At 47.6% G+C, this 10,433-nt stretch overlaps 1 protein-coding gene across 1 annotated transcript; it reads right to left on the reverse strand.

The window, feature by feature from the left end:
• Window positions 1-641: 641 nt before the first annotated feature.
• On the reverse strand, window positions 642-6,769 carry LOC138784281 (beta-1,3-galactosyltransferase 2-like). Its single transcript, XM_069959798.1, has 2 exons — window positions 6,702-6,769; window positions 642-1,530 (listed from the first exon to the last, which is right to left on the reverse strand). The coding sequence occupies exons 1-2, from the start codon at window positions 6,767-6,769 to the stop codon at window positions 642-644; spliced, it is 957 nt and encodes a 318-aa protein (XP_069815899.1).
• Between the last annotated feature and the right edge of the window lie 3,664 nt (window positions 6,770-10,433).

The raw sequence follows: 10,433 nt of genomic DNA on the forward strand, positions 1-10,433 counted from the left end.
GGGGTCTTACTTTCTGGGGATGTCTTATTTTCAGGGGGGGGGGGTAGGTTTGCCTTATTTAAAGGGGTAATGCGGCGGTAAAGAATTATTGACAGAATAACACACATTGCAAAGTTATACAACTTTGTAATGTATGTGATGTCTGTGAATGGCCCCCTTCCGCGATTGGCTGAGCATAACTGTGCTCAGCCAATCGCGACTGAGCAGCCGATGACGCGGCATAGGGGGGCTGGCACTCAGGACGGTCGGAGGGATTCGGCCCGGCCGTCCGAAGATGACTTCAATGACTGAATATCGGAGACGAGTCGGCACGTGACAGGTATGTATAGCGCACCACACTTCCGGTTACACATGCGGGGGTGGTGGGACACGGGGAAGGGGGCCATTCACAGACATAACATACATTACAAAGTTGTATAACTTTGCAATGTGTGTTATTCTGTGAATAATTCTTTACCGCTGCACTACCCCTTTAAAGCTATTCTGTAAATCCTCCACTGTGCCTCATTTTCAAGGGATGTCTTATTTTCGAGGAAACTGTACTATTTGTAAATAAATATTTTAAAATTTTTGGTGAATTAAAAAAAATATATTTTTTTTAAATCCTATTATCAATTTCTATAAATATAAATCCCATTTTATTAGCACTGCTGAGATTTTTTGGTCCAAAAGTCTGCCCATACAGTTCGGAGCTCTTGTTTCTCATAATGGTGGACTGTGACAAGGTTCTTAAATTTGCAAAGGTCGTAATTAATCTTTTGGTAATTACATTTTCTTGGAGGGGGTTTAGTAAGTGGAATATGGAGCTCATACAAGCAAATACCCATAAATACATCTTCCATGGGGATGACCCTAATTTCTTGGGCCACATCATAGATTTTTTTTTCCATATCAGTTGAAAATAGATATCCAGGACCTGCACAGTAGGGTGGATATTTGTCATGTGGATAGACTTCCTTTGGTACGTACCATTTGGAAGCTGGGTCCCTACGAGGTCGAGCTCTGCCAAATATGTATCCTGTGAAATAATTTTGATGAACAGGTAAGTCTGGATGAAGAACCTTATGGACCAAGTAGTCTACATTAAGAAACATGTCGCTGTCTATCTTCATGACATAACTGGCAGAAAGGCAAAATTTGGTCACCCATTCCATAGCCATTAAGGTTTTCAGGGTCAAATTGTAATAGGTGTCCATGAAGTCTTGTTGGATGATGTCCCCAAAGGCCTTACTTTCCTCCACCAATAACTGCTGGGTTCGGTCAGGAATACGTACAGGTAGACCCACCAGAAACATCCTCACCACATTAACATCATAAAGACGTTCATTGCCCCATGTTTCCCGGATTGTGTGTCTGGATTCCCAGTCCTGGCTCTCTACTAGCACCGCTAGGACAATGAAAGGCTTCCGGTTCTTGCACTTGTCCGGCTGGTTAATCAGGAACTTGTATGGGTACGGGTACGGAGGAGCCAGAGGGTGCTGGAAAGCCGGGTAAGTCAGGTTATTTACATGTTTTGGTTTTTCCTTTGTGCTTTATGTTTTGAGGATTTGCTTAGTATTTCATCAGGTCTTATCACAGGTGTTCTCTGTATGGGATATCCTCAAATCATGACCTGTTGGTGAGGCCTGAGGACTGGAATTGAGAAGCACTGGGGGGTACGGCACGGGGGGTGACAGGTCTCCTTTAAAAGTCTAAACACATCTGGAACATTTATCATGGCGTTTGCACTATTTTTCTTTTTTTTTTGACTAATAGGAAAATTTTGTGCACCTCATAAGAATCTGTGCAAGATTGATTAAGGGTTTTGCACTATTTTCCATCAGTCTCCGCCGCCTTTTTTTAAACTTTGCACTAGGAAGGGACAAGGTTTTCTAGTAACTAATTTTTAAATTAGATTTAACATGTGCAAATTTTCAGTTTTTGTGCAAAATCCTACCCTAGCATAGCTTTTTAGACAAGCTGTTTTAGGGTGCCTTCACACCTACCGACTCGCAGTGTTAATAACGCTGCGAGTCGGCTAGGTCCTGGCAGATCACTGTCAGTACATACACGCAGCGGTCTGAACCGGTCTGACCGCTGCGTGTATGTAAATTTGCCGGCCGCTTAACCCCTTCTGATGCCGGCCGGCCGCCTCCCGCTCAGTTCTGTATACATTACCTCCTTGCTCCACGGGGTCCCGGCGTCCTGCTCTCGCGCCCGGCCAATCAGTGTGTTGCCCTGCCACAGCCACTGATTGGCCGGGTGGGAGAGCAGGACGCCGGGACCCCGTGGAGCGAGGAGGTAATTTATACAGGGCTGAGCGGGAGGCGGCCGGCCGGCATCAGAAGGGGTTAAGCGGCCGGCAAATTTACATACACGCAGCGGTCAGACCGGTTCAGACCGCTGCGTGTATGTACTGACAGTGATCTGCCAGGACCTAGCCGACTCGCAGCGTTATTAACGCTGCGAGTCGGTAGGTGTGAAGGCACCCTTAGGCTGGATTCACACTGCATTTTTGTAGTCCGTTTTTTTTGTAGGAAAAAACGGATGAATAAAAAACAGATACATTTGTTTGCTTCCCTTTTAAACCATTTTCCCATTTACTTCCATAATAAAAAAAACGAATAAAAAAAAGCATCCATTTTTTGTGTGTTTTGTTTGCCAAAAAAGGATAAAAGAAATGGACTGCAAAAAATGCAGTGTGCACCCAGCCTTAGGCATGAACTGCAATAAATTGTGCAAAATGTATCCAGACACTTGCGTCTAATGATGATTTGCGCAGCCCACAAAAAGCCCTTCCTGCAGATGATGTAGTGATGGGACAGCGCCCTCTACTGTCAGTTCAATGTAAGCACTGTACTGTATTTCCCAACAAGAGGAAGCAGCTGTGTATCTGAGTATAATTAAAAAAAAAAAAAAGATCTGCGCACTTTACAACAAATTAGAGATGCAGTGAGAAAACCAATAAAGTAATAACATTATGACCTGGAGGGATAGATTCTGGCTATTTTAGACCCCCTAGTATAGAATAAATCCCCCGGGGTATACTGTAGCCTGGGCCAGACTATACCCAGGTTTATTGTATGACCTAGGCTATATTACACCCCTGGGTATGAAAATATATGCCCTGGGGTATACTGCGGCCTGGGCTAGACTATACCCAGGTTTACAGTCTGGATTATGCTATTTTACATCCCCCAGTATAGAATATATACCCTGGTGTATACTGTGGCACTGTGGCCTGGGCCAGGCGTGAGAAAACCAGTGAAGTAATAACATTAGGCCCCGGAAAGCTATAGTATGGCCTAGGCTGTTTTACACCCCAGGGTATAGAATTTATCCCCTGGGTTATACTGTGGCCTGATTCGACATTAGATGGATATATTCTGGCCTGGATGGGTATAATTTGGCCTAGGCTATTGTACACAGCGAGGTTTAGTTTGGCCTATCTATTTTACACACCGAGGTATAGTTTGGCCTAGGTTATTTTACACACCGGGTATATTCTGGCCTGGAGGGGTATAGTTTGGCCAAGGCTACTTTATACCCTGGGGCCAAGGCCAAGGCCAAACTATACCCAGGTATAATCTGGATGGGGGTTAATCTGGCCTGCTACACCGGGACAGACCTACACTGTACTTTGGCCTCTTAATGGCATATAATAAGCCTATGCTCTGGGCATGCAGGATCCAACCAATATTGGCTGAAATAATAGTAACCACCTGGGTGGGATGGTTGTAGTTTACGACCAAGTAGAGGCAGCCATTCTTCCATCTGGAATGCAGGAAAAAGAAAAAGGTCAGCTCTACTACAATACCAATGGGGTTACAATGTTCCCACAGTAGGGAAAGCATTTCATGCAGTAAATTCTGCAGCTGGTGCCCAGCAAGGATGCAGCCAGTGTCAGCACTTCTTTTCCTAGAGTGCCCTGGACTACAGCTCTTAGCGTTATTCGGTCATCGCATGAGATCTGACCGATTGCTATAATGAGGTGTAGGTGAGTTCTCCTCCTCCCACCCACTGTCTATAACAGGGGTGTCAAACTCAAATACACACTGGGCCAAAAACAAAAAAATTAGACAAAGTCGCCAAGCTTGATAATTATTGAAGCGAGAATGCAGCAGTGCTGGCCCTGTCAGAGCAGTGTGCGTTGTTCCTGGCACTGTCAGTGGTGTGCGTCTCCCAGCCCCGTGCACTATGATAAATTACATGTTAATTGCAATGACATTATTAAACCCAAACCCATATAATAGCTAATCCCCCCTAAATTGCTCCTCATATTAGCCAGCCCTCCCACTACTGCCCAAATAGTAGCCAGCCCCCCAAGTGTCCCATATAGTAGCCAGCCCTCCCCAATAGTCTCATATAGTAGACAGCCCTCCCCCATAGTCTCATATAGTAGCCAGCCCTCCCCAATAGTCTCATATAGTAGCCAGCTCTCCCCAATAGTCTCTTACATAGTAACCAGCCCTCCCCATAGTCTCATATAGTAGCCAGCCCTCCCCAATAGTCTCATATAGTAGCCAGCCCTCCCCCATAGTCTCATATAGTAGCCAGCCCTCCCCAATAGTCTCATATAGTAGCCAGCCCTCCCCAATAGTCTCTTACATAGTAACCAGCCCTCCCCATAGTCTCATATAGTAGCCAGCCCTCCCCAATAGTCTCTTATAGTAGCCAGCCCTCCCCCCATAGTCTCATATAGTAGCCAGCCCCCCCATAGTCTCATATAGTAGCCAGCCCCCCATAGTCTCTTATATAGTAGCCAGCCCTCCCATAGTCTCTTATATAGTAGCCAGCCCTCCCTCCATAGTCTCATATAGTAGCCAGCCCTCCCCAATAGTCTCATATAGTAGCCAGCCCTCCCTCATAGTCTTATATAGTAGCCAGCCCTCCCCATAGTCTCATATAGTAGCCAGCCCTCCCCAATAGTCTTATATAGAAGCCAGCCCTCTCAAATAGTCTTATATAGAAGCCAGCCCTCTCAAATAGTCTTATATAGTAGCCAGCCCTCCCCAATAGTCTCTTATATAGTAGCCAGCCCTCCCCCATAGTCTCATATAGTAGCCAGCCCTCCCCAATAGTCTCATATAGTAGCCAGCCCTCCCCATAGTCTCATATAGTAGCCAGCCCTCCCTCCATAGTCTCATATAGTAGCCAGCCCTCCCCCATAGTCTCATATAGTAGCCAGCCCTCCCCAATAGTCTCATATAGTAGCCAGCCCTCCCCAATAGTCTCTTACATAGTAACCAGCCCTCCCCATAGTCTCATATAGTAGCCAGCCCTCCCCAATAGTCTCTTATATAGTAGCCAGCCCTCCCCAATAGTCTCATATAGTAGCCAGCCCTCCCCATAGTCTCATATAGTAGCCAGCCCTCCCTCCATAGTCTCATATAGTAGCCAGCCCTCCCCAATAGTCTCTTATATAGTAGCCAGCCCTCCCCCATAGTCTCATATAGTAGCCAGTCCTCCCCCATAGTCTCATATAGTAGCCAGTCCTCCCCAATAGTCTCATACAGTAGCCAGCCCTCCCCAATAGTCTTATATAGAAGCCAGCCCTCCCCATTAGTCTTATATAGTAGCCATACCGGGCCAGATGTAATTAAAACTCTGAATTGCCTGGCGGGCCAAAAATAATGGCACCACGGGCCAGATTTGGCCCGCGGGCCAGAGTTTGACATGACTGGACTATAACATAAGACAAAGGTTTTTATTTAAATGACAATGCATATTGCCTCGCACTGAGGCTAGAAGTAATAGGCAGGGAGCAGCACCACTGCAGATCATCCAGAGTCCCAAGACTCACCCCCAAAACCCTGAACTGCCCAGAGGAAGACCAATCCATTTGCATCCACTGCACATGTATTCAGATCAGTACTCTCATTAAAATTTAGTGATTAACAGTCATCTCAGCATCTAGACGGAATGTATGTGTTCTGATCAGAACGCCTGTGATATGATCACTTGACGTCAATCAAATTATTTTTTACTGTAGATGTGAATGGCTTTATTTTTTTCCTGTTTGGCGTAAGGCACATAAATGATTGTCAAGTATGTTTAGCATTTCATAAGATGCCCCCTGCGAGTCACTGGAAGCAACTGCACTTTAATCACTTACTGTATATGTTGTGCAGAGCCCCATGTGGAGCTGGTATTTATCTCTATATGGTGACTGTATGAGGTGATATTGGTCTTTGTAGAATGGATTATATGCAGTAGCAGAGTAGTGGTATTAGCCAGTATGTGGTGGTAATATTTGTCCTTTGTAAACTGGGACTGCCGTTATTATTGGTCTTAGTATGCTGGATTTAGTCAGTAGCAGTATGGTGGTAATATTTCTTTTTTATACTGGTATTATTGGTAATATTGATCTCAGTGTGCAGGATTTGGCCAGTAATACAACTGTACAACAAGTCCATTGCTGTGTTCCAATATCTTGCAGGTGTCGTTATTTGAAGAAAAAAAAACTTTTATTCTGGTTGTGGCAGTGGCGGGGCAATGCAATGCTTCCTCTTTTCCTCTCTGCATTTTAGTAACACTATCATTGATTTACTACGCCGGCAGATAACGTAAAAATAACATAAAACTCTAAAGATACAAGAGTTGAAAACTGATAAAACAGAGAAGACATTTCCATCACTTACCATTCGTTCTGATGGTGGTGATTATCCTGAAGTCTGAGCTCCGATCACTTGCAGTATAGGCGATTGTTTGGTTTTGCCTACATGATCTTTACTCCATCTCCTCTCTCGTAGGTTGTGCTCTCACAAAGCTCCAGTAATAATCCCTCCATCCCCAGGAACAATCTAGCAATAAAAAATTTAAGTGTAATAAAAAAAAATAAAAGATTTATTATCTGGTAACTCCAGCTAGATATGTTTTCTATGCCAACTGTGCAAGAAGCTGTATACTGAGATGAATACTGTCACTTTAAGGATGCGTAGAGTTGTTTTCTTTGATAACTGTGCCCACAGCCCTCGTATCACATTCTGTTCTATAGTCATATGTCACATGACTGCTGTGATCATAGGTGGAGCTCAAAAACATTATTCTGGGTGTATCTGGGACCCAGGGAGGGTATATACCACTTAGGCCCCGCTCTGAACGCTGCACCCGCGCGTGGACTTACAGTTACGTCCTTGTGCAGGAAAGGGTTAAGCTACGCCCCTGGGTCTGACCAAACCCTACTGTGATTAGTGGGGCTGTGTGTGCAAAAAGAGAGAAGACAATTGATAGGATAAAGACTGGTGGGAAAGCACCTGCACCTGTACAGTGAATTACTCAGGTGCAGTAAGACTAATGGTCCTTTTAGACGGAACAATTATCGTTCGAATTTGCACGATAACGATCGCATTTGAGCGATAATCGTTCCGTGTAAACACAGCGAACGATCAATCGACGAGCGAGAAATCGTTCATTTTGATCTTTCAACATCGCCGTTGATTGTTCGCAAAAAATTAGCAGATCGTTTAGTGTAAACAGTCTTTCAACGATTTCACCTATGTGTGAGAGAGGCTTAAGCGATCGCAAAAGATTTTTCCATACGATGTATCGTTCCGTCTAAACGCTGATCATTATAAAAAACACATCGTTCATTCCAAATCGTTAATCGTGCGATTAAGCGGATTATCGCTCCGTCTAAAAGGACCATAAGGGGCCCGTACTGGGTCATGACATTATTAAGCCCTACCTCTTGGCTAAGCTCCACAGTATCGATTATTTCCCAGCCAGAAATCCTGTTGTATTGCTTCTTTAAAGTTGTAATAAAAAGGACTTAGCTTTGTTCTAGCTTTATAATATAAATACTATTACTTTTATATACGTGTGAGATACAGAGCAAAGGTCTGACGTTTGGCAAAAGACAAAGCAAATAAGAAAAATAGGGCATGTGTCATGTCCCAGGACTTGGTTTAATTCACTGTATCTATGGTATTATGCCTTTGCCTGTTGTTTTGTTTGACCCTCCTTTCTTCCTGTACCCTAGCTGTGATTTTTTAGCTCCGTCCCTCTCTTTCATGTTAGCAGCCATTTTTTTCTTGATTGTACAGTACATGCTTTCTGTATAGTTCAGGTCTGGTGTGGTGGTGTTGTCCAGTCATAGTATGGTGGTATGAATCAGGTCTGTAGTGGTGGTATTATCCAGTCACAGTATGGTGGTATTGTTGAGGTCTGTAGTGGTGGTATTATCCAGTCACAGTATAGTGGCATTGGCCACATCTGGTGTAGTGTTGTTATCCAGTCACAGTATGGCAGTATTGGTCAGGTCTGGTGGTGTTATCCAGTCACAGTATGGCGGTATTGGTCACATCTGGTGTAGTGTTGTTATCCAGTCACAGTATGGTGGTATTGGTCAGGTCTGGTGGTGTTATCCAGTCTTAGTATGGCGGTGTTATCCAGTCACAGTATGGCGGTATTGGTCAGGTCTGGTATAGCGGTGTTATCCAGTCAAAGTATGGCGGTATTGGTCAGGTCTGGTGTGGCGATGGTAAATGTGACGCCTGGAGCTATTACCTACCAATCTACCAATCCTGTGGTGAGCATTCCGTCAGACAATATGCAGACGGCTCAAATCATTGATTCAATGTTGAAATATGATTATGTTTTAGGGTAGCTTCACACGTACCGACTCGCAGCGTTAATAACGCTCTGAGTCGGCTAGGTCCTGGCAGATCACTTTCACTACATACACACAGCGGTCTGAACGACCGCTGCATGTATGTAATTCTGCCGCCCGCTTAACCCCTTCAGCTGCCGCCCGGCTCCCGCTCTGTATACATTACCTGTCCTCACTACACGGGGTCCCGGCGTACTGCTCTCCCGCCCGGCCGATCAGTGTGTTGCCCTGCTGCAGCCATTGATTGGCCGGGCGGGAGAGCAGTACACCGGGACCCCGTGCAGCGAGGAAAGGTAATGTATACAGAGCGGGAGCGGAGTGGGAGCCGGGCGGCCGCTGAAGGAGTTAAGTGGCCGGAAGAATTACGTACACGCAGCGGTCGTTCAGACCGCTGTGTGTATGTAGTGATCTGCCAGGACCTAGCCGACTCGCAGCGTTATTAACGCTGCAAGTCGGTATGTGTGAAGCTACCCTTAAGCAGTTAAAAACAGTGAAAAACGCAATTCAGACAATGTTTCTACGCAGTGGCGTAGCCACCGTGGTCGCGGGGGTCGCCGCCGCGACCGGGCCCGCCACAAGGGGGGCCCGCGGGGCCCCGCGATCAATCACTCTTGTGACCGCAAGCATTGTTTTGCTTGCGGTCACAAGAGTCTGGCTCCGTCTTTCCCGCGGCTGCCGGGGGTGTCACGTCTTACCCCCGGCAGCGCGCGCATCCCGGAACTCCCTGCGCGCCTTGGGCCCTGACTTCCGGTTTCCGGCGCGCAGGGAGTTCTGGGACACCCCCGGCAGCCGCGCAGCAGCCGGGGACAGACCAGGAGGAGTGAGAATCAACGTGGGAGCGCGATGTCAGGTGAGTTAAGTTTTTTTTTTTTTATCAGCCTGTACGGGTGGGGGGAAAGGAGGGGGCCATCTATGAGGGTGGGGGGAAAGGAGGGGGCCATCTATGAGGGTGGGGGGAAAGGAGGGGGGCATCTATGAGGGTGGGGGGGAAGGAGGGGGCCATCTATGAGGGTGGGGGGAAAGGAGGGGGGGCCATCTATGAGGGTGGGGGGGAAGGAGGGGGCCATCTATGAGGGTGGGGGGAAAGAGGGGGCCATCTATGAGGGTGGGGGGGAAGGAGGGGGCCATCTATGAGGGTGGGGGGAAAGAGGGGGCCATCTATGAGGGTGGGGGGGAAGGAGGGGGCCATCTATGAGGGTGGGGGGAAAGGAGGGGGCCATCTATGAGGGTGGGGGGGAAGGAGGGGGGCATCTATGAGGGTGGGGGGGAAGGAGGGGGGCATCTATGAGGGTGGGGGGAAAGAGGGGGCCATCGATGAGGGTGGGGGGAAAGAGGGGGCCATCTATGAGGGTGGGGGGGAAGGAGGGGGGCATCTATGAGGGTGGGGGGAAGAGGGGGCCATTTATGAGGGTGGGGGGAAGAGGGGGCCATTTATGAGGGTGAGGGGAAAGAGGGGGGCCATCTATGAGGGTGGGGGGAAGGAGGGGGCCATCTATGAGGGTGGGGGGAAGGAGGGGGCCATCTATGAGGGTGGGGGGAAAGAGGAGCAATCTATGAGGGTGGGGGGAAAGAGGAGCCATCTATGAGGGTGGGGGGAAAGAGGGGCCATCTATGAGGGTGGGGGGAAAGAGGGGGGCCATCTATGAGGGTGGGGGGGGAAGGGGACCATCTATAAGGGAGGGAGGAAGGGGACCATCTATAAAGGGGGGGAAAGGGGACCATCTATAAGGGAGGGGGGGGAAGGGGACCATCTATAAGGGAGGGTGGGGGGAGAGGGGGCCATCTATAAGGGAGGGTGAGGAGAGAGGGGGCCATCTATAAGGGAGGGGGTATAGGGGGCCAT

Source organism: Dendropsophus ebraccatus, chromosome 1 (genome assembly GCF_027789765.1).
Source record: "Dendropsophus ebraccatus isolate aDenEbr1 chromosome 1, aDenEbr1.pat, whole genome shotgun sequence".
In the NCBI taxonomy this organism is placed as follows: Eukaryota; Metazoa; Chordata; class Amphibia; order Anura; family Hylidae; genus Dendropsophus; species Dendropsophus ebraccatus.